We start from the raw sequence: 25,450 nt of genomic DNA, 5'->3' as shown, positions 1-25,450 counted from the left end.
CTGACACTGATGCTCAACTCAGATAGGTGAGAAGGCATTATATACATATTAAATGCTAGTGGTTGTGAAGGAGGTCCGCCTGTTGCTCAATGTCATGACTGTGAGTTTGTCATGAACATGGTTGGCTGAAAGTTAACTGCATACTGAATGGTCATCAACAGCCCAGGCTCAGATCTGAGCAGGTACATAAAGCTACTGCTACCAGATTACCCAGGCATTGCAAAGAGAGTTATAGACATGGGTTATGATACCAGTGTCTCAGCTAGAATTAATTATGATTCCCTCCTTTAATCAACAAATCTAGAGGGGATAGAAGAGTACTCCTCATTCATAGGGATTGATTCTGTTGTCTAAACAGGCATTCTTCCAAATTTTTATCTTGGTTTTCTGTCCCATGCCTTCATTCTTCTTTCCTGTCTTGCCTCAGTTTCTGCCACCTCTTATTTCATGTTTCATTTTTTTTTTTTTTTATCCGCACTCAATCGTGACCGATTCTGCAGCGACTGCCTGGACGAGTCTCTGCAGTTTTCAAGGCAAGGTGTTTTGGAAGTGGTTTCCCATTGCCTCCTTCCTAGAGCGAAGCCCAGCTGGCAAGCGCAGGAGGCGGGGTTTCCATTGCTTCGCGCCTTTTTCGGGCGTGCGCAGCTTCCACGTTACCAGCAACAGGTCCCGTCTCCCGTGCAAGGCGCCGCCAGTGTTTTTCCTCCCACCAGGGTGAGAGTCCCCATTCATCTACTCACGGGAGTTTTTCGAGCTGCTGGGCTGGCAGAAGCTGGGGAGGAGACAGGAGCTTACTCTGCTGCACCAAGCTGGACTTGAACCACTGAAGTGTCGGCCATTTCTAGCCGGCAACTTTCAGCGTCATTAGCCAGTGTGCCACCGCATCCCCTTCATGTTTCATAGCCCACCTATTTTTCTTTAAGGCTCCCTTCTCAGTTCAGTGGCTGCTTTGCATCCTTCCTGCACCTTCCTTGCCTCTGGATTCATTATCTTCACCTTTACCACTTCCCAAAAAGTAGGGCTACCAGATCTGAGTTGCAAACTCCAGATGATGGGAACAAGAGTGACCTTTTTTATGACAGATGTTAAGCGAATCACCACAGTTGTTAAATGAATCACATAGTTGCTAAGTGAATTTTGGCAAAAAAGTCCATTGGGGAAGCTGGATTCGCTTAATGACCACGTGATTTGCTTAACAACCGCAGTGATTCACTTAACAACTGTTGTAAAAATGGTCATAAAATCAGGTCTGGTCATTTGGTGACTTGCTTAACAACCACCCTGCTTAACAACCAATTTGCTGATCCCTATTGTGGTTGTTACGTGAAGACTATCTGTATTTAGAAAACACTCTTCAAAGATAACATTCCTGAATATGAAGTTTAAAGTTTTGAAAAATATTTCTTAATATTGTAAATGTTTTCAAAAAGATGTCTTAATATTGGAAATATTTTCAAAAATATTTCATAATATTGTAAATATTTTAAACTCTTAGAAGTGAATCCAGATCAAAATAAGAATAGACCCATAATCATCATTGGTTCAACCTGGACTGTTTTCATCTGTTTTATTTGAATTGCTTATTGTTACTTTACTTGTTATTTATTTCTGTAAACTAACTTTAAGTCAAAAGGCAGTTGTAAAAGCAATAATAAGATGTTTAAAATCTGCAAGTATATTATAAATTTGCATTGCATGTGTGTCCAGTATCCATTTCTAGCAAGCTACACTTCAGTGCTTTAATCTGTTGCTGTCTGTTGCCATATTACAGGCTCACTACAACTCATCCTGTTTAATGTTTTTGAGCATTAGAAGCTAGGGAAATCAGGCTTCCTACTGGGAATGTCAAGGTCTGCTGCAGTTACCTCTAGATATAGAAGGACTGCATCAGGCCAAGTACACACAGTGTACCCAAGAATGAAAAGGCCACTGGGAAGCCCAGAACAACTACTTCATCTCCATTAGATGAACAGCAGAGATAATTTTTACTTTGGGCTTTCAGCAATTCATGTAATGTTCACGTAGTCAGAGGCAGGAAAATTGTAAGAAATTATAAGTGGAGGGAGGTATCTAACACTTGCAGAAGTGAGCTGCTGAGCAATAGCATGGTGAGTACAGTTGTGTTGGAAACCTAACATTTTATGTTCCTAGAAACTTAAATTGTTTTATCATTATCTGATAATAATCAAATTGACTTTCTTTTTAAAATGGCAGAGTTTTATATGCTGGCCATGCACTGAATCAGCAGTTCTTAAGGGTATACCAAAGAGGTTCCCAAGAACGTTTAAGAGTAGAGTATTGTAATACGTTGAGAGCCAGTTTGGTGTAGTGGTTGAGGCACCAGACTAGAAACTGGGAGACTGTGAGTTCTGGTTCTGTCTTAGGCACAAAGCCAGCTGGGTGACCTTGGGCCCTAGGAAGAAGGTAATGGCAAAACACTTCCAAAATTTTGCCAAGAAAACTGCAGGGACTCGTCCAGGCAGTCACCAGGAATCAACAATGACTCCAAGGCTCAAAAACAAAATTGTAATATGTTGTGGGTTTTAAACTTCATTTTCTAGCCTGAACAGCCGTCTCCTAACAAGTGGCAGTTGGATAAATGGTTAAATAAGGTTAATCCTCATAAAGCCTCTGCTTTGAACCAAAATGGATTGGAGGCCTTTCAGTATTACAGCAAACTAAAAGAAGAAAGGCAAGACAGTGAAAATGTCCCACCCGTTGGCCAAGCCAGTCTCCAAGAAAAAGATATTAAGAATCCTAGCAGAGAGGAACTGAGATCTAGGACAGCTAACAAAGTCCCAGGGCATAGAGGAGGAAAGCAAAAGCCACTTCCTTCTGCTGCTACGAGGACAGCTTCTAAAAAACAGCCAAGAAGGACAGAGAAGACTCCGGCTGGTGATAACTTAAACAACCATGCAGCTGACAATCTTGATTTGAACCAAGTTCATTTCTCAAATAATAACATTTGTAATCAACCCAAGAGTAGGCCTTACAGCAGCAACATTGAACAACAAAAAGAACCACGGTCTGTTACTGCCTCTGAAAAGAGACGCACAAGAGGCTCAGGGAAAACAGCACCCAAGTCCAAGGAGTTTATTGAGACAGAATCTTCATCTTCGACTTCTTCAGACACAGATTCCCAGTCTGAACAAGATGAGTGTCCTTCACACAAACTGCAGACCGTAGCCTCCACATTAGCTGGAAGTGACCAGAAACAAAAGGATTCTAGCAATAATAATGGTTACAAAACAAACAATAATTGTGGTGCCTTTGGTTCAGTCAACACCAGAACTAGCAGTGATATAGCAAAAGAGCTGGAAGAACAGTTCTACACGCTGGTTCCTTTTGGCAGGAATGAGCTCTTGTCTCCTCTAAAAGATACCGATGAAGTAAAAGCACTTTGGGTCAAAATTGATTTGACTCTGCTGTCCAGAATTCCACAGCAGTTACCTGAGGAGCCACTGATCACGAACCCGGGAGTTAAAGAAACCATACATATGCAACAGAACATTGCTACTGACCTGCCAGCAGAAAAAGGGGTTCCTAAATCCAGAAGAAAACGAAAGGTAGGCTTTATAAATTGGTCTTTAAAAGGACATTCATAATAGCATCTACTGGATATATATGTGTATCTTGAGATATTTTAGTGCAGAGATGCACAACCTTTGTCTTGTGTTATCTCAGTTCATGGGGGTTGGGGGTAATCAACATCTGCAAGATGGGGCTGTAGCATCACAGTTGAAGTTCTGCCTCTTTTGTAGGTGTGTGCAGTGGCACAGTGTGTGTACAAAAGGGGTGGGCTTTGATTGCAACACCATGCCTGCCTTCTTGCAGATTTTGTCACACCTGCAGATGCCGCTACCTCAACTGAATCTTTTCCTGAACTTAATTCTCGCAGTTGCTGGGGATAGAGCTAAAGTGAATGGAGCCAGAGCAGACATGGTTTGAAACTGGGGTTAGGTCTACATAATCTTAAATGTCCATTTACCATTCCTAGTGGCTTTCTCTATTGTTAAGATTTACATTTTCTAAAAGTATGCCAAAAGATCATTAGAAACAATGGAAGCTTGAACATCTTATACAAAGATGCGATGCTTGAGATAAGTTCTGTATTTCTGCTTAGCATATGGCTATCATCTTATTCCTTTGAGACAGAGTTCTTGTCTCACAAATGGTTTCCGTGAGCTGGCTATATAACATGTGACCAGTTTGAGAAATATAAACAAATTCTTGATTGTAATAACTGGGAACATGATTATACTTTTTTTTACCTAGCACTACTGGTTTATGAAATAACTTATTTTTATTTATGCAATACATTTCTATACCATGTGCTGGGTAATCACATCTCAAAAGGGCTTATCATAAAATTATTAAACTATGATGATACAACAATAAATTAAAATAAGATTTAAAACATTAAAAGATAAGGGGCAAGAGAAATAAAACAAAATTATTCATCTATAACATTCAAAGGATGTTTGGGTTTAGGTGAAGAAAGATTTTTAGTAGGTACTAAAAGGACATAAATACTAAGCATCTCATAGATTTCAGAAGCTATTTTTCACACCATCTATTTTTAGGTGGAGATGCTGTTACCTTTTTATGTAAAACATATTACTTTACCACTGTTCCTTTACCATCTGTTCTCGTGGTTTTGGGAATAATGGTATTGGTGTGTCAAAAGTGGAAGAATGTAATTCCAACAGCTGTATAGATCCAGGCTGATTTAAACCAATGATGGGAATTCTCTTGGTCTTGTTCTAAATCACTCTACATATTGTTGCCCGTTGCTGTGTAACTATCCCAGCTCCATTCCTCTCCACATGGAGATCTGAAGAGATTTCTATCTACATAGAACCCAGGCAGGGCATATGGGAGTGGCAAATGACAAAATAAGTGTCCTTTTTTACATGCACCATAGCATTGCAGGCACATACAAAATGAGTGGAGCCCACATCACACTATCACATCATTTTGACAAAATCATTGGATTCTATGAACACCTCTGAGCCCCAGGCTCACACAACTTGAAACCTAAATTGTTTAAGGCTGTAACTCGTATACCGCTCTGTATGCAAAAACGTCCTTTGTATTTCTGTGTGGATATTAGAACAATAGGGCAGAACAAGTTATGTGATATGGAGAGACTGGATCCTCTTCATGTGCATGATGCGTGAATGAAGTGGACCATAGCCTACTTTCCTTAAGAAAGTAGTATCTAACAATATTGATTGTTTAAACAGAAAGTATTTATTGCCACTATGACTCTGGTGAACAAGAAACATTGATAGTAAAGAAATGTCACATTTCAGATTGGCATGAGTCTAGCCTGCAGCATTATAAAGCACCAACGTAGCAGAACTGCAAGAGTATGAAAGCTCTGTTGTTAATTAGAAGACATACTAGGAGCCAAGGTTGGTGAGAAACAGTGACTCATCTAAAGTTTGTGAAACTGACCCAGCACTTTGAGAGAAAATATCTTAGTGAAGTGGGGATCCCAGCTTTGCTTTGCAGATTAAATTTTATTCAGACAAACAAGAATTTCTTGTGCATGATGAACAGCTTGAAAATAAAAATGTTGAGGACTGTAGGCATAGCCACACAGTCACAGTAAAGTACTTTCCTGCAGTCCATGAACCGATAGAAAAGTAGCAAGTTTTGACAGATGGTTAAGCCCTTAAATCTAACCATCTGTCACAAGTCACTTCCTCTCCAAGCCCCTGCCGCACCCCATGTTCAGGAGAGCAATTGGTGATAATTTTTCCTGCCTGCAGGTGACACTTGCTAGCAGGAGAAATGAAGCCAAGGAAATCCATTCATCACTTTCCTTAACTTGTCCTACGTTACAACTGTAAGGACAGCCTCATTTGTCAGCCTTATACTAAAGCAGAAGAGGGCTTGGCAACAGGCTTTACGTTGGCATAGCTTTCTGCTGGCTTAAGGACTGGCGGATGGCCGTCTGGCTGTGTTGTTTGATAGCAGCTGTTGCCCCTGTGCTTTAGGCACCCAGCTGCAGACAACAGCAGCTAATGGTAGGGCATATGAAAATGAATAATGATAGCGGTTCTTTCTTTGTTCCCCCGGGAGGAAGAAGTGAGGTGATACACTGGGAAATGTAGGCAAGTCTCTCCTTGCTGGAAGTGTGGGACAGGGATAGAGTTGCAATAATATGTTTATAAGAGTAGGGAAGCTTGTGTATACGATAGCTCACTAAGACCACTGAGTTTGAATGGACCTTGTGCAGAAGCTTAATGGATTAAAAAGGACTCCATAATCCACCTCCACTGAGGCATCACTGCTCTGGAATAGATCTTGCAACACATGCTACATTTGCATTACTTTGTAGTGCAATTTTTGGCATGATGCAAGGACCACAAATGGCTTGTAAACAAAGGGGGAGGCTACAAGCCCCTTTTTCTTTGTCGCTTCCTCCACAAGCTGGATTGGGACCTGTATCTTGAAAGATCCATAAGCACGCACTGTTTGCTTCTAGGGTGGTCTGCAAAGGGGCTTTAAAAAGTCAAGACGGCAGTCACAACTGTGCAATGGAAACCCCACTCCTGTTTTTATGTGTGATGCACATACAGAAGGGGCAGGACTGCCATCTTTTTACCCTCCTCTGCAGATGCCCCTGTCTGCTTCAACCATCGACCTCAAAGATTTGGAACGCATCTGAAAATTAGTAATAAATTAACATAAAATGATAGTTCATGTTTCATATTAACTACCAAACTGTAGTAAAATACAAGTTCTGCAAGGCTTCTATAACTTTCTACCAAAATACCATATACTGTATAGGAGGTGTTTTTTTTTTCTTCTGTTAGTATGAAAATGAGGATGAAAACCGAGAGACCAAGAAGATTCACACTGAGCAAGAATGTTCCTCAAATTTGCTTGCTTCAGCCCAAGTTATTTCTACACCAAATCATTTCAAAATCACTAAAAAAAGGTATGTATTATCAGGCCTTCTATTACTCAGTGTAAAAATGATACTTAATATCTAAAGAATAGAAAGTTGTTTGTCAGTACAAATTGGTGGTTGGCCACTGCTAACCTAGTTACAATTACTCAGTTTGATCAACATACTTATGTATTATCACCTTTGTTAACCATGGTTTTGTTCTAGCCAAACGGTCCCAGTAATGAGATCATGGATATCAAGGCCTGAGAAAACATATTTTATGCATACACAGAAGCTCACCTGCCAGTTTATACATGTGTAAAATACCCAAAAACATGCCTCAAATCATTGATTAATGAAACATTGTGCTAGGAATACCACAGTCTGGTCAGCATTTTCAAACTGTGGATAACCAGAATATGCATAATGAGGGCTTTCTGTAATTGATAAATATTGTGTTAAATTGGTTAATTAAAATTGCCACCTTGGCATGAATTTTTAGGATGGAACAGAATATAATCAGAACCTGGTTTGGAATAATAGAATACAAATTTAATAAATAAATAATATTAAAAGTGACTCTCATTAATCTCTAATTTTGTTGAAATTACTTATATTTCCAAAATTATCTCATTTCTCATCTTCTCTGATTTGTTAACATGAAACTATACTGTATTGATGTTTTTCAATTGGCTGGAATGGGTGTTCTCTTAATAAAATAAATTTTCAACAGTGAAGGTGGCAAAAAGGAACCACCTTTTTGAAGTTTTTTTAAGGACTTCATATATTTCAAAACAACGCTTCCCAAAGCAGGTTGATATTTTCCTTGTGTTTTTCTCATATTAGCTATGGTCCTGCTAACATTCTATCACATGAGTTTATTTACTTATTTAAAAGAGTTATTTGGCCATCCAGCTTATATACCATAATCCTGGGCAGCTCAGAAAACAATTAAAAACATCAAAAACCATAAAACTGTAACAAAAACTCCCCAAAAGCAAACACTCCTCCGTACATCTGCATTCCATTCTACTGGGCTCCAGCCTCACCCTACCCCAACGCTTTCAGGAAGACCCAGCTCTTCAAGGCCTTCTCAAAGGCTAGGAGTGTGGGGGCCTGCCAGATCGCAAGGGGAACATTGTTCCACAGGACACGGGCTGCTACAGAGAAGCTGTGCTTCCTGGGTGCCACCAAGGGGACCTGAAGCGTGCCCACCCTATCTGACCTGGTGGAACAGTGAATACCTTCAATTCACTATCATGTTAGTTCCTCATTTTAGTTAGATGGAATCCTATGCAACAATTCATCCTAAAACTTTAGGAGAATCAAAATAAGATAAACTCATGACCTGCATGCCAAATGTCTTGGCTTCAAATGTTAAAGTAATTAATTAATAGGTGATATGTAAGACCTTGAGGAGCTGGTATCTGTCAGAGTATCCAGAATGGAGTGATGAACTGATTTGATTTAATGCAGTTTCCTATCTTACTGTTCCTTTAGGCTAAGATTTTAATGATGGTGTTGATTTACCAGAATCCATTGCAAAGTGTCTGATTTCAGTCTCTTTCCTGATGTGTCTTTCCCCATGGACTACAGTCCAATGCAGAGACCAACAAAGGCCCACTCCTATTGGTAATGACACAGCATCTAGGAACCTCTGTGTGTATTACGGCTTAAACAGTGTGTATAAATTAAGAAAGGTCACAAAATAACATGGGCATGAGATAAAGTAATTGTGTTTACTATTACATGTGAAATCATGGCCATCAGGGAATAGCTAGCTCAGCTGTGTTTCTGCATAACCTCAGTCCTAATTGCACCAGCTAACTCAACTGATGTGTGAGCAAGAGATCACAGTTAAAAAATGTAATTTGAGTGCTTGGAAAATAAAATTCTGTAGTGGCAGAAATACTTCCTTGGGAGAGATAACGTATCTGCTTAGTGGATATTATTATGACTATGCAAGTGATGTTTGAAGTTTGCTCTCTGAAAAATGGTCTCAAAGAATTTGAAAGAATCTTAAGGAAAAGCCACATCCAACATTAAAAATAGGTAAAAGCAAAATGTTCAGCCACTATCTTGGACTATCATTTGCCTTTTACATAAATCACAATGTTTTATAGGTATTTTTCATTACTTTATACATACCCATCTTGCTATTCCCTTTCAGTCTAAACAACAGTAAGCAAAGCACAGAAAAGAAGTAGGAAATAGCCAAAGAAATTAAAGACACAAATTAAAGAAAAGGCAATATAGCTAAATCTAGTTTATACCAATCTTATTCACTATACCCCTCTATGCTTCTGTATCCTTGCAAACCCCACCCTTCTTTCCACTGTATCCATATACCACTTTATTCATTGTATTTTGTTCTTCAAACCTAACACACTGTTTTTAGGATCTTATCTGTATAAGAGCCAGAGCATCAGTTCCTCTAGACTATGTAGGAGAGGAGTCTATAATGCCTGGTGCCTACAGAAATGGTCCCTCTGAAAAAAAATCACAAGCAGATGATTTGTAACAGAGGACAAGGTGTATTGAGAAAGTCACTAGTGGCTCAAGGGATTGCCCCAAGATACTTCTTAGAACTAGGGCTCTGCGATCTGGGTTACAAAAATCCACATGATAACAAAGGGATACACAATAATCTGTTTTTATCCCATGGACATCCAGATTTTTGCAGCCCAGATCTGGTATTAGAACATTTGGTTTTGTTGTCTTTGTTGGGTTGTTGTATGTTTCCGTCTCCTCAGGCCCTATATTAAATTATTTAAGTGCTAAGTTTACCAAGTGCAGAGATATTCCAGCTCCCTATAAACACATACAGGTAGTCCTTGCTTAACGACCACAATAGGGACTGGAAAATTCATCATTAAGTAGGGTGGTCATTAAGCAAGGCACCCGATTTTACAATTTTTTTGTGGCATTTGTTAAGTGAATAATTGTGGTCGTTAAGTGAATCATGTCATTAAGTGAATCATGCAGTTCCCCATTAAATCAGTGCTTGTTGGAAGCCGGCTAGGAATGTTGCAAATGGCAATCACATGACTCCAGGATGCTGCAACCATTGTAAGTGTGAGCTGGTTGCCAAGTCCCCAGATCACGAACACGTGACCCCAGGGCACTGAGACAGTCATAAGTGCAAGGACCAGTAATAAGTAGCTTTTTTTAGTGCTGTCGTAACTTTGAACAGTTGCTAAACGAATGGTCATTAAGCAAGGACTACCTGTATTCTCTGTTTAGTCCATGTGATTTTATTACTGTGTCTTATAAAAAGGCACTTGTAACTGTAAAACAGTGTTCCATAACCTAAATTTATTTTTAAAAGCTTCATCTTATTTTCCAACTAGCTTTTAAAGCAAGTCCTCATTTCTGAATAAGTACTTTAAGTAGACATTAACCATAGAATTAAAGCTTGCCCTAAAGGGAAGAGGGGGAAATGTGATCCAATTTGCCAAACAACTCTTGATGCTGATGCTATAACACTGTTTCCAGAAAAAATAATAATTAACAGAGTTCATCCTGATGTTAAGCTAAAGCTGATAATGTTTATAATATAAAAATATGTATTTCTCATTCTGAGCATTTTGATTGTCCATCACTGTAATTTCCATTTTTAGTTTGGCAACATCAATAAATAAAAATGAGAAAATGCTTCAGTCACCTAGTTCCCCCTTCTCTGATGCATCAAAGTATAAATTCTATAATGATGATTTAACTTCTGGCAAGACAAATGGTAGCAACCCTTCATCTTCCACATCCTCAAGTAGAAAACACAAGAATGAAATTGGATCGTATCTACATCCTGGAGATTTCAGTGTAAGTTCTGATCACAGTGTATTTAAAGTACTTAAAAATTCATTTTGTTCCTATATAGTCCTGTCCATTAGACTGTTTGGAAAAGTCTTTCTTAGGAGTTTTTGGAGTTTATAGCGTCAGGTGAGAAAACTTTGATTCTGGTGACATCCCAAGTGTGAATGCTGCATTATCATATACCATTTTGTGAACTGGAGAACAGTGCATGGAAAATTGATTTTGTGAAAATCTGCCTGAGACAATATAATTTATATTTCCTCCCTACCTCTTCCTCTCTGTCTCTTTTGGTAGACATTCTCTTCTGATGTTGGGTTAAAACTTCTCCATTAAAAAAATCTTCATTTCTAAAACAATTTTACAGGTGTTTTAACATACTACTTTAACTCTTCCCCAAATTGGAATCTAGAGGTCTGAATAAATATGGAAAAGATATGCAGTATATTGAACCTGCCCTATTTTGTATAACAGTAGGGCTGGCCTTGTCACTTGGTTGCAAGGATCATTCATGGATGCGTGTCCATGAATCTTTCCTAAACTTGTACCCTCTAAGTGGACGGAACACAGCTCCCTTTATCCACAGCGATGGTTGGAAAATAGAGGAATGGTAGTCCAACCCATGTGGAAAACATACAAAAAAGTGTTACACTTCTTATATTGAAATGTCATTTGCAAAGCCATACATATTTCATTATGATTAATCTTATCTTTCTCTGGGTTCAATAGAACTTAAACTTCCTTGTAATCTTGTATAGAATTGTATCCTAAAATTCATAAGATTAAACAGCTCAGGTTGTAATCTTATGCACACATACAGTATCTAGAAGAAAGTTCCATTGAATTCAAAGACATTTCTTTTTTGATAGATGTGTGTAGCATAGGATTTCATTGAAAGAGTTCTCTGATCAAGAGGTGGATTCAGATATATACAGGAGGGAGAGAGAGATCTGCTAGTAGATTTGGTTATTTATTTTTCTCAACATAGACTTGGAAGATTTATGAATAAATAAAAATATCCATACTTGAAAGAGTGTGGTTTTTTATTTTGTTCTGAGCTGAAATTGTTCTCATCCATAAAAAACATTACATGGAAATAGTCTCTAATTTTAATAATACCTCTACAGTTGTTTACCATTATTCTCAATAGCTGAATCCACAATTAGTTCCTGATTGTTAATTTTACTGTTTGTTCAGAAAGCCATGTACATCAGTTCAGAAAATACTCTATTCTGCAACAAGACACAGTGCCAAAAAGAACCGTGGTCACCTATATTGACTGTGCCCAAAACCTGTAGGAAAACAAAACTCATAGTAAACGATGGGTAAGTCAATTGTTTCTTTGGTAGAAATTTCCCTCCCTCCCTCCCTCCCTTCCTTCCACAAACTGCTTCTAGACTAAAATAAAACACTTAGGGCAGTGCATCATAAAAGTACATATCTCTGGACTTCAAATGTACCAATAAAGTTGCCTTCCATATTTGTCAGAAATGCTGTATTTTTTTAAAAAATTGGATATTTATTTACAGACTTAACGTTGCTTTTTTAATGGTATCATCAGTTCAAGAAACATTAAAACCATTGTAGGGAATTATTGTAAAAAACAGTATTGGAGAAAAATCTTTAAATGGCACTTAAACATTTTTGTGTAGTTGATACTGAATAGTTTTTAGATTATGTTGAGCAAGACTATTGGGATTTAGAGAGGAAATCTGGTAAACTAGCCTTTCAGATTAAAAGAATAGTAGCAAAATGATATTATCCTTATAATCAAGAAAATTCAGGTGATATACATAATGTTTTTATATTTTACAACTATTAAGTTGTGTCATATTTATGGTATGAGTGATTTTTGTTGATAAAGCAAAGCTTCCAAAGATTAATCAGATCAAACAATTTACAAGCTGCACCTTTATCTCTATAAGAAATAATTGATTCAATTAAATTACTGAAATTAGGCTCTTGGCCCTGATTGTTTTCTTATAAGGTATTTTATTTTATTATATTTTTTGCTCCCACGTTGTTGGAGGTCTACAAAGATGCTCTATAGAGAAAATTTCTCCCCTCTTCCTTTAGTCATTATTTTATATATGTAATTTTAAAAACAGGTGAATATCTTGTAGAGTGTGTCTTTCTTAAATATGAATGCTAACATTCTGAGAGCTGCTTTGGCTCAAAGACAACAAATTTTGCTATCTTTGTTCATTCATCCTCCACAGCCTGGTTTCATTAAAGGACATCAAGCATCAGATACTAGATTATTAGCAGATACTTGATACACAAACAGGTACATTAGATTCAGCAGAGGTTGTCTTGGACATCAAGAAAACCTGTGGCATACAGATTAGATTTTTGAAATATGTTTTGGTTAAACTTGGTATTTCCTTAAGTTTTGTTGACTGGTGTTCTAACCTATCACAGAGGTTATCTCCAATTGAATTATTTCTTTATCCTTTAGAATGCTATGTGGAGCTTATTAAAGATGTCTGCTTTCACCTCTTTTATTTAAGTTGGTGTTGGAATCACTGGCCTGCTTTAGTAGGCTATATAAGGATTTTCCATGTAGCAGGGTGGCTGAAGTGGAACATAAATATATGTTGATTATATTTATGCCTTATTGATCATTTATTTTATATTTTATTTATAAGATATGTTAACTGCCCCTATCCTGAAGAACTGTGGGCTGTGATAATTGCCAGTGTTCTTTACCAAGACATAATGCAATTGTTTTGCTCACTCACCTAATGTCCTGGCCCAATGCTCAAGGGAAAAAAGAGGTTTTCAGAGTCTTACTAAAGACCAGCAGAATTGGGGCCATCTGGATCTCAGTGGATTTACTATTCCACAGGGCAGGTGCAATGACAGAGAAAGTATGCTTTCTGGGTCCCATCAGATAACATTGTCTAATAGAAGGAACTTGAGACATGTCTGCTCAGTTGGCTGGGCAGACATAATTGCAGATAAGAGATCCCTCAAATAACCCAGTCCTATACTATGAAGAGCTGTGTAGGTGACAATCAACACCTTGAACCTAGAAGCCTACTGGGAGCCCAGGGCAATTCACCTAGTAAAGTTACATGACTATATCAAGGTGCAGCCATAACTACCCATGCTGTTCCATTCTGCACCACGTGCAGCTTCTGAGTAATCTTCAAGCCCTGTGTAGAGCATGTTGTAGTAATCCAGGCAAGTGGTGACCAAGACCTCTTTATCCAGGAACAGGCACATTTGGCACACAAGATGGATTGGGGCAAAGGCCCTCCTAGACACAAGTGCCATTTGCTCTTCAAGCAGGAGCCCAGAGTCTAGGCGGAAACTCTAAGCTGTGTACCAGCTACTCCATCCAGAACCGATAATAGAAAGTTCCCAGATCTAGGAGGGCTCTAAAACCCACCACCACTCAGTCTTGCTGGGGTGAGCCTAGGTCTGTTTCTCCCCATCCATGCCACCACAGTCTCCAAACACCAAAAAAACATATTTTCTAAGACACTTAGCTACAAATCTTAAATTGCAATTCAGCAATGCTATAAATCAGGTTCTTTACTTGTAGAAACTCTAGGATGCATTTCTCATTTAAATTCAGAAAACATTTACTGGAAAAAGATGTTATTTTGCATCTTAATTATTATATGTTGTTTGTGGTGTTTCTGCATAGTTTGATAAATTATTTTTGCCTAATTTTTCTAGCATTATTTGGAATCCATGAAATATTTAGCACATATTTGTTTTGGAGATACCATTAAGTAAAACTTTTTAATATACAAGGAATATATATCAAGCTCAATTTTTTATTATATTTCCTTTCATCCTAGACCGCACAATTTAGATTATTTTATGCAGGAAGCTAAAAGAAAAAAGCATAAAGCAGATGCAATGGTAAGAATGCTTGAATTTCTGGTACATTATTCCAATTTATCTGTACAATAAAAGTTCTTTCTTAGGAAAAATTAACTAATATTAATTTTTAAATCTTTCTAATATGAAAATTAGTCTTACTAGGACAGATTTTAATATAACCAAATATATAAACACTTATCCAAGATCAATTAATAGATACATTTTAGGTAAATTAAAATTGGAGGTAGTACTATTCTTGTTTTTAAAAATTGTACAGGTGTAACACTGCATTAGTGTAGCAGACCCCATTATCAAATACATAATGGGTCATTTGTAGATTTAAATCCTATTTTGTGGCCAGGCCTGTGCTAACATTCTCAGAAGGCTGTTTGATCCAACATTGATTTCCTTGAGCATGAGGAGGATGGAGCACTATTTGCAAACCCTCAGTTTGTTCCATAAGCAATTATGTATGCCTCCCCACCTCCTCAAAAGGCTCCAAAGTACCTTGCACTGTGAAGGCTTGCAAGAGAAAGGGGGAATTTGCCATAATTATCACCCACCCCTTTCATTCATGAAAACCTCTACTAAACCCACGAGCCTTCTGTGAATGCAACAGCATTGGGTACCACCACTGAATACCCTCACATTATCCTTAGTCTGCAAGCTTCTCCTGATATCTGTGGGCCTTAATTTAATGCTAAACATGTGTTCAGTACAATATACATGTAGTATTGCCATAAAGAGTTGACTTTTCCCCCAGGCATTGGGGAATAAGGTTGGAGCCTGGGGATTGCATAGATGAATGGATGTAGATGATGGATTAGGCACCTGGTTTTTCTTGGTTTGTGTTTTTGATTGTTTTAATGTTTGTGATTCTGTTGCGGTTGTCAGCCACCCAGAGTTGTGTTCCACAAGATGGGCGGCCATATAAATAATTTAAATAAATAAACTGCTGATTATTAGTCAGCCAATTGTCTTTATAAACATTTATAATTAGCCATGACATTAGAGATGTTGATTTTTTTTTTTTTTTTTGGCCACATTCTGGTCTTGTCTTCCTAAGTTTCCCCTTTGTTCCTTGATTTCTATACATAACTATTCCTGCTTAACATTTAAAAAATTTTTATAGCAAGTTTGAAAGTAACAAAATAAAACAAATTAACTAACAGGGAAATAATCAGCATAAAGCTGTAGTGATCCTCCCAACAGTAGAATAGTAGAAACGAAGTTAATCCTCAAAAACGTTCTGGAAAAGGAAGGCCTTTAACCAGTGGTGTGCTGGAGCAGACTCACACTGGCTCGTGAGAGCCAATTGTTAAATTTTCTGGAATTTTGTGGGCCAGTTGACAGCAGAGGTGAGCCCCATCACTAGCGTGCCAATCAACTGTTCCACAGCTAGCAGCGTGGTGCAGGGGAACAATGGAGCGAGTACAGCCCATTCTTAAACACTTAGCAGTACACCACTGCCTTTAACCAATCCAAAAATATAAGAGGGGGAGGATCATACCAGCTTGCCCTGAAAGAGAACCCCACAGATTTCTGAATCTGAGGATCAGTGAAGGAAGACCTCCTCACAGAGTATTACAGTAAATTAGGAAAAACGCATATGTGAAAAAATGTCCTGAGATGATCAGGGATCAAGCCATTATAGCTTTTATAGTCAAACTAGCACTTTGGATTTTTGACCAGAAATACACTTGTAGCTGACACATCTGTGTCAATATCAAACCAGTTCAAGAATATTGTCCTCACCAATGGACGTGCTGTTGCATTATACACAAAGTAAAGTTTCTGAAGTACTCCAAAGGCAGTCCATATGCCAACAGTATATGAAATTTTAACTCTAGAATGTCTTTACAATATAATTGCTTGATTCCACTATTGTGTTTGTGTGTATGTATGCATGTGCATGTACTTACATGATATAATATACATAATGACCCATTTCATAGTTTAAACCAGCTGTTTGGCCCAATCACCATATGGAATATGTTTCAACTCTTCTTCACATGTCAGTCGTAATGTAAATTAATCCTCAATGAAAGTGAAGGGAGGGAGAAAACAGAGCAGCAGAAACAGTACAAATCATTGAAAGCTGAGATTAAAATGACATCCGCAGGTTTGTGTAAACATGCTTTCAAAAAAGAATGGAAGACTCTCTTCCCACAAGCTTCCAAATGTTTTATCTATCTGTCTATTTCCAGCTTTTCATTCAAGAGCTCAAGGTGGCATATATCATGCTCCATTGTCCTAATTTTTTTCCCCTCAAGGTAGGTTAGGCTGAAAGAGAAGGACTGGACCAAAGTCACTCTTTGAGCTTCTGTAGCTGAGGGTGGACTAGAACCTGGGTCTCTTCACTCCTAGCCCAGTTCTTTAATCGCTACACCATAGTGCCATGTTCCATATGGAGAGCACAGGTATCTGCCATTACAAAATATTTGTTATGATATGTCATAAGAAATAAAATTGAACATTATCCACTATTTACTGATGAAGGGATTATTAAAATGTTGCATATTTCTTTCAAATGCTATGCTGGAACAAAGTGAGACAGCCAGTTTGGTGTAGTGGTTAGGGTATCAGGCTAGAAACTGGGAGACCGGGAGTTCTAGTCCCGCCTAGTAACCAAGCCAGCTGGGTGACCTTGGGCCAGTCACTCTCCCTCTGCCCTAGGAAGAAGCAGGCCATGGCAAGCCACTTCTGATAAACCTCACCAAGAAAACTGCAGGGACTAGCCAAGGCAGTTGCCTGGAGTCAAAACACTGACTCAGAGGCACAAAAAAAGAGAATAAAATGATCACTGATTAAACTAGAGATGCTTAGACTTCAAAGATTTACTCTGAACTTTGCCCCAAAACTCTGTACAATACAAGATCATATTTTTGTAGCCCTATTTCTCTTTGCATTTATTTATTTTGACCACTCCTATCCATATTTCCCTGTTTCATTTGTAAATGCTACTGATCAACTTGGCTGTGTTGGTATATACTTCATATTTCAGCATATCAAGACATGAATTTGGTTTGGGGTTTTTTTTGTTTTTGTTTTAATGGGGTGCCTTATTAAGCTAAATGTAAAGATGCCATCAAATGAAGCACATCTCCTGGAAACAGCATCCATGCAGTTTTCTTGGCAGCATTACAAAACTGATGCATTCGTCCAGGGCATTTAACTTCCCAGTCTATCCAACAGCTTTGGAATTTGTATACGGTCTCACATCCAAGTACTTACCCAGCTGACTTTGCTTAGCCTCCAAAGTTAGTTAGGGGCTGCCACCTCCTGGATCTTGATATGTTAGAAAACTAGTACTTAACCAGGCATTCCTATCTCCTGTACTGAGAAATTTACCAACTTCAGATCCAGGATCTTAAATTCTAGCTGAAAGTTAGCATAAAATACTAGCTTGTTCTGAAGCTGAAATAGTAGTTTCTTGGTTCAAATTAAATTAGGTTAAGTAGACACTTTCTGACTTAGCAAGTAACTTTGGGGCAAAAATCTTATGCAAATCTTATCTTAAGATAATCCAAACCAGACCAAGTCTCCTTTTTTTACTAATATAAATATTCTGCCCCTTTGCATATATACCAAAGAAAACATTAGTAACAATTCATTTCTACTCTAGTATAGGCATAAATACAGTATTTTGTCATCATGTTTTTCCTGCTGATTTTGTCTTGAAGGTGGAAAAATTTGGCAAGGCACTGAATTATGCTGAAGCTGCATTATCATTTATTGAGTGTGGAAATGCCATGGAACAAGGACCCATGGAATCAAAGTCCCCATACACAATGTACGCCGAAACTGTGGAACTCATCAGGTGCGTCTGCTGGAATACTCTGACAATTGACTGGTTCTTGTGCTCATACAGTATATGTGAGTATTTCTACTAGGGATGTGCAAACTGTTTTCAGTTGAAGCATTTTGAAATCAAACCACACCATTTCAAATTAAAATATCACACTTTGAATGTGGAACATTTTGCACACCACTATTTTTAACTATGAACAATAATTTATGCATGAGAAGGTAATTCACTAATATTAGTGTTTACATTTTTAGTATTGATTGACTATGTTTGGATACATTGTTCTATTCTTATGGAAGTTTTATTTATTCTAGAATAATGGTTCTTGAACTGTTTGACCCAATTATCCCTTTTCCCAGTCTCAAATAATGTCATTACCCCCACAAAACAAAACAAAAAACAAAAAAACCCAGATTCTCTTGTTTTACACAATCATCTTGGCAGTGGCAATCCCAAACTGGATCCTTGACTCACAAACAAGCAATTACAAATTGCTCCATTACTCCCAGGATATGCCCAAATTACCCTCTTGGAAGTAATTACCCCCAGTTTAAGAACCACTGTTCTAGAAGTTATGCACTTTCATACTTTGTAAGCAGGAAGAAGCTCCATGGATGCTTTTCAGTGGTGGTATAAATTGGGCTATTAGTAAAAACAAAAGTGGCATTCTTATGCATTTCCCTAAAAATAAACATATGCCAAGCCACCTTTGATCCTTTGTGAAATTGCACCAGTGTTCAAATTTGGTTACCGTCTGATCCAAGATTAAAGACTAGATCATAGTTGAGATGAATGCATTAATTTCACCTAATGGTAATATTTTTCCATCAGTCTTGTATGTGCTTTTGTATTTCACAACTAACCTACTGATTGTTTTCTAACATCTTGTGACCTTTCCATGTTTTTGACTGCAATGTTAGCCTTCTTTCCTCAAGACAAACCAGGAGACACAAACTGTTTTAATCAAAGTCAGGCAAACGTTTGAAAATGTGAGTTCTCTGTATAAATTGCCTTCTCATAAAGGCTTTACTGGCATCCCATACTGTCCTTATGTTGGTGCCTTTATTAAGATTGTTCTCAAAAAAATCTTTCAATTTCTTTTTACTGTCCTCTATTATTGATTCCTTTTGCAGCAAAGTTTGAGGTTTGGATGGCATGGCTTATTATAGCATGATAAAGTTAAAGTTAATGTAAATTTTAAAAATCATTACATTAGGAGAGCCATATTAAGAATATGGAATAAATATAAACCAAGGCTATGCCCGAAAATACCCTCATGGGTTTCAGCACAAGAAGCATTTTATAAAAAAGAAATAGCAAAGATAAATAGTTAACATATCAAGATTTGTTAGTACAGGAACATGGAGAACTTAAGATGAAGTCAAGAGAACAATTGACTGCAGAGGGATTTAGTTTTCAGTAGTTCTCATATGCACAATTAAGAGAGAGATGTAATATAAATAAAAAGATAATGGGAATAGAACAACATAAGGCGGAATTTGAAATTGAATTATGCACAAATGATGGACTTGTGATTGTTAAAATGTACAAACTTTTGTTGAGATTTGAAATGGAAGAAGAACAAGTTAAAGAGTGCATGATAAAATGAGCTAAGAATTTTGGTTATAATATACAGATGGACTAATGGGAGAGAATGTGATTAAAAGGACTGAAATTCACATTGTGTTATAATTTAAGAGAGAATTTCATACACACACACACAGAAATTTTTAACAAAATAAAAGCAATACAAATATTAAAAAAGAAACAAATGAATTAAAAAAGAATAGTGAATAAGTAAGAAAGAAAAAAGAAAAAAGGAAGGGAAGGGAAGGGAAGGGAAGGGAAGGGAAGGGAAGGGAAAAAAAAGGAGAGGAGAGGAGAGGTTATAAAGAAGCAGCTTCTGATCTTTTTGACAACTGTTATAAATGCATTTATAGTTTACCCTCTCTCTTTAAGTTTACATCATAATTTCATTTTTGCATAAGCTACCCTTTCTAATCATCAAACCCATAAATCACTAATTATTTCTTTTCTTTCTTCAGCAAAAAGTCCATAAAGAGTTTCCAGTCACTAATAAATGTAATAGTTGATCTTTCTCTAAGCAAACAAGTTAATTTTGCCATCTCTGCTAGTTCCATCATCTTCACCAACCATTCCTCCATTGTGGGTATATCAGAATCTTTCCATTTTTGTGCATATAGCTGTCTCACAGCAATGATTGTATATAAAAATAATCCTCCTTGGCTCTTTTCTAGTTGCCTGTCTAATAATCCATGCAAGAAAAGTTCTGGTTTCAGTTGAGTCTTAGTCTTTAAAATTCTTTGTATCAATGTATGTATTTGAACCCAAAATTTTCTGGCTTTTTTGCAAGTCCACAAGGTATGATAAAATGACCCTTCATGCCCCTGGAGGTGAGACAGGCCCCCTCACTCCCAGCCTTTCAGAGGAATTTGAAGACCTGACTCTGCCATCTGGCCTGGGGCGGGGAGGGAGGTTGTCAGAAATGGGGTTGGCTAGCCCCCTAGAGGCCTAGTGTGGCTTCCATCAGCCTCTTGGATTTTTTTTCCTCTTCTTTCCATATGTGTAGATGTGTAGATGTGTTTGTCTTTTTATAAATTTTAATCATGTATTGATTGTTTTAACTTGATGTAAACCACCCAGAGTCCCCCATTGCGGGGAGATGGGCGGGGATAAGTCTATGTATAAATCAATCAATCAATCAATCAATCAATCAATCAATGTTGCCCAGGTTTCCAACATAAATTTGAAGTACCCTTATACATTCTGGATAATTTTTCTGGAGTCATATTAATTTAAGAGAGAACTTCTATAATACGATGTACCATTGGCATATGTCACCAGAGAAATTACCTAAGATGCATAAACGTACCTCTAATCAATGCTGGAAATGTGAAAAGAACGAAGGGACACTTTACCATGTGTGGTGGACTTGTGAAAAAATGAAAAAATACTGGATACAAATACACATGATGATGCAAAGAATTTTAAAAATTAATATTCAGATGAAACCAGAACTTTTCTTATTGGGACTTATGGAGAGTCAATTAGAAAAGATTTAGGGAGATTGGTTTTGTATATGGTAACTGCAGCAAGGCTACTACATGCACAAAGATGGAAAATTACTGAAATAACCACAGTGGAGGAGTGGATTGTGAAGATGGCAGAATTTGCAGAAATGGCAAAATTGACCACTTTGATCAGAGATAAAACAATAAGTACTTTTATAAGAGACTGGAAACCCTTTATGGACTTTCTGCTGAAAATGGGAAAAAAATGAGTTGGTGATTTTTGGATTTGCGGATTAAAAAGGGTTAAATATGGGAAGAAGGGAATTATGGAATATAATCTTAAAGGGGAAGGAGAGGCAATAATTTGTTTGTAACTGCTGTAAAGAAGATCAGAATACCTTTAAATATCTTTTTTCTTTTTTCTATCTGTACTGTTTCTTGCACGTTTTCTTTTATCTTTTTCTTTTCTTCATATATTTTTTCATGTTTATCTTTTATTCATGTAAAAAATTCTAATAAAAATGATATGAAAATGTGGGTTCTCGTTTTCAGTAAGTTGAGATGCATTTTGAGCCTCACTTGGATTTGAAATGAAGTTGCTTTCTACAACCCACTTATTTCTACCTGTTATTGAAGTAGAGACACTAAGGCTGTGTTTCTTGGTCTATTGCCGCTTTGGGATCAATACTCACTCCAAAAGTCAGCAGTGAATAACTAGGGTCCTATAAAGGGAGTGGCCATCTTTACAGGAAGCCCATCCACTGCAAAAATGGCTGAGAGATTCTCACTTTCTGCATTTTTTTGTTAGACTTTGGCAGCTGCCTCAGCCAAAAGGTCTCTTCCAAGTAGAATCTAATACACCCTTCATGTTTATTGAGCTCAGAGGGATAGGGCTGTAGGAATTTCAGCAAATGAATTATTACTCATAGTGAATTCATTTATCCCCTGAAAAATGACCGAGCAGAGGTTTTCTCTATTTCTTCTTAGCAACTTTCCTGCAACATGGTGAGGAGTTGGTCCTCTTTGCAGATAATGAAGTACCTTGTAACTTATCTGTTTATGAAAGTGTTTATTTAACATTTGTCAACCCTTACATTTTTCTTTTAATGCTCTGGGGAGGGGAGAACAGTGATCTTACAAAGACACTACAGATAGAATTAGGGAGGCTTCCTCACCTCCATCCTTCTTCTGCTCCAGTGTGGCCACAAGACAGTAAAGGTAAAATAATATTATTGGATACTGTCTCTGTGCTGACAGAAGGAAAAATCACCTTGTGTGCTATATTCTTTGAAAAAGATGCTCTGTGAACGTAATTCTATAATAAAACAATATATCAAATAAAGTAAAATACAATATTGTCATTTATTTTTTATTTTATTTTTATTTACTGGGCCTTATAACTCTGTGGTCACTAAGATAACACTGACATGATGGCATATTTTCACTCAATATGCTGGTCCAATCCAAGCAACAAAAAAGCAGACCCTGCACCTGCGGGAAAAATGCTAGGAAGAAAAAAAATGGTGGTCCAATCCAACAGGACTCTGAGCAGTTTATTTTAACAAATCACGTTGGGTTATTTTTCAGTTTTAAATCTCTATTCCTCACCTTGAGCCACTGCTGTCAGATGGGTGGCCTGTGGCCGTGTAAATTCTTAAAATTGTTTAAATAAATAAATAAATACATACATACATACATACATACATACATACATACTACTAGAAAATCTAACAAATATATGAAAACAGACAACAAAAATCTGTAAGAACTGATCTTTAGAAGTTTTGTCCATTTATTTGTGTGTTTAGAAGATGTGAAATGAGAAGCCACAAAACTGTTCATCAGAAAAATATTTCACATTTGGACTGTCGTCAAAAATGTACAAGGATACAGATTTGGAGTTCAAAGCAAGGAGGGGTATAAATGAGATGAAACATTGTAATAAAAGGAAGTTAAATGTGGAAGGGGGATTTGAACCTCATCTGAGCTTTGAAAAGCCTTTGAAGTGAATGAAAGTGTGGGAACATCTAGTAAAGTGTCATGCAAAATACTGTAAATTATGATAATTATAAATCATTATAATTAATCAGTGGTAGGGCACTTTGAGAATTGGAGCTAACTGAAAGAAATGATCAAATCTGGTGACATTAACAGGAAAAAAAGCAGGAAGATAAGAGTTTCACAGACAAGAAAAAGAAGACTAAACAGTGTCGGGTTATTCATCTAAGCTTCATGAGGGAAAAGGCCTTATACTTCGTTAAAGCTGGCAGGCAGACAGATCCAGCCATAGTTTTGAAGAGTTCCCACTGAAAGGAAAACGAGGGGGGGGATGATAATGAAATCAATTAGCTGTGACAAGTAAAGGTTGCAATCCTATGTACCCTTAGGTAAATGTAAGTCCCACTGAGCTATAAAAATGTTTCATGTTCATCCTTTTTTTGCTTGCTTTGCTGACTTTGTTCTCAATCTTCTGCAGATATGCTGTGAGACTAAAAACCCACTCAGGTCCCAGTACACCACCAGAAGAAAAACAATTAGCAGCATTATGGTGCGTAAATTAAAATGTATTTGAAAAATTAATTTCAATTATTCGGTCCTCAAAATGGAATGTTATAATAATTAAGATTAAGTAATTAATACCAGACTTTACATTGCCTTTTGGTCAGGTATTTTTATATAAGATCACAACCATCAGCTTTACACTGAGCCCAGAAACAGATTGCTATTTAGTGCAACGTGCAGGATTAGTGTAATAGTAACAGTCCATCTAGTATTTTTATAGAATGTTTAAGACATCTGCGGTTTTCAGCAATCCATCTGGCTTGTATTAGTATACTGGTTGTTATGTTTTAGACTAGCTGAGTGTTTTTATAGACAGTCCCATGTCTATATTACAGAAGTTTCGTCTCAGTGGAACCAGTACAGGAGTAAATAAAGCCAGATTGCTTTTTACAAATAGGAGCGAAGCTGGTTTGCCAGCCTAAACAAGTCAATAGTCTTCCTTAAAAAAAAAATGTTTCTAGAGGCTACAATAGCTTCTTTTATTGGCACAAAAGGCTCTTCCAGTTTATCCCTGCCTATTTCATTTAAAATTTTAAATTTATAGTTAAAGTTCAGTAAATAAAAACTTCCCTTTTCTTTGCTATAATAACTCCCATTTTTCTAAGGGGCAATGTTAGTAAAATAATGTCATCCAACTTTAAAGTCCTATTTTCCCATGATTTAAAAAATTCTCACTGTTAATTAAATCTCTGAATAGCTGCTGATTGCCCATTGTGGATACTGAGTAGCATACTTCCTGCTGAGTAAGCAGAGATTATAGAAGGACTATAAGTCACTAGTTTCCCAGGAGTAAGCTCACTGAGACAGTGAACATGAAGAGCAAACAGAAGTTCCCAGTACAGCAGGGAAGTCCTAGAGTCCTTAATATATTTTCCCTCTAAGTCATCAGAGTGCAGTTGGCTAATCTGAAAGTCTGAAAAGGGAACAATAAGACATAAAAGTAAAAAGAAGGAGGTGTTAAACTATTTCCTTTTTCTCTATTGCTCTTTTTTTTTTCCTTGTGGAAAGTTGCATCCTCTGTCAATGCTATATCAGGCATTGACAGAGGACGCAACTTTCCACAAGGAAAAAAAGGCCAGTGGACAAGAGTGACCATCAGAAAAACCACTTTTAGAACCTCAAAGAAGAAACAAGCCATAAGCCTTCAGGAGGAGAAAAAAAAGAAGCAATAGAACAAAAGGAAATAGTTCCTGGAAGGTAGAAGGAAAGCAGGTGGGCCCTACAAGAAGAATAAGAGAAGACTCATGATATTTGATGGCTCACTACTATGTGGATCCAGAACAAACATATGCCAGCTGGACTCACTGGATTGTAAAGTATGTTGTATGGCAGGAATAAAGGTTAAGGATGCAAAGAACAACTTTTATCAAGTTCACTGAAAGATATCCTAGCCTGCTAATCCATGAGGGGATGATACTGTAAAGAACAGTTTCAGCTCTATGACCATATATTTTGAAGGTTTAGGTAGGAGGCTTCAGTAGTGTTCTCATATATCCA

General features: G+C 37.3%; 1 protein-coding gene across 3 annotated transcripts in view; it reads left to right on the top strand.

Moving 5' to 3' along the window:
* The window catches only part of AFF3 (ALF transcription elongation factor 3), a 277,229-nt gene that overhangs the window by 231,832 nt on the left and 19,947 nt on the right, over positions 1-25,450 (top strand). For 2 of the 3 annotated variants that reach the window (XM_088145043.1, XM_088145042.1), the window contains exons 11-17: positions 2,562-3,566; positions 6,828-6,952; positions 10,525-10,723; positions 11,912-12,039; positions 14,527-14,590; positions 18,235-18,371; positions 23,868-23,939. In XM_088145043.1, coding sequence (XP_088001169.1) covers positions 2,562-3,566; positions 6,828-6,952; positions 10,525-10,723; positions 11,912-12,039; positions 14,527-14,590; positions 18,235-18,371; positions 23,868-23,939 — 1,730 coding nt within the window. Of the gene's footprint in view, positions 1-2,561; positions 3,567-6,827; positions 6,953-10,524; positions 10,724-11,911; positions 12,040-14,526; positions 14,591-18,234; positions 18,428-23,867; positions 23,940-25,450 lie in introns of all 3 variants that reach the window. The other variant, XR_015796877.1, reaches the window with a different exon arrangement.

This window comes from Python bivittatus, unplaced genomic scaffold (assembly GCF_059951505.1).
Source record: "Python bivittatus isolate LINGU-HERP-01145 unplaced genomic scaffold, Pbiv_v1 ctg000350_np1212, whole genome shotgun sequence".
NCBI lineage: Eukaryota > Metazoa > Chordata > Lepidosauria > Squamata > Pythonidae > Python > Python bivittatus.
This window is presented reverse-complemented; position numbering and strand designations above follow the sequence as displayed.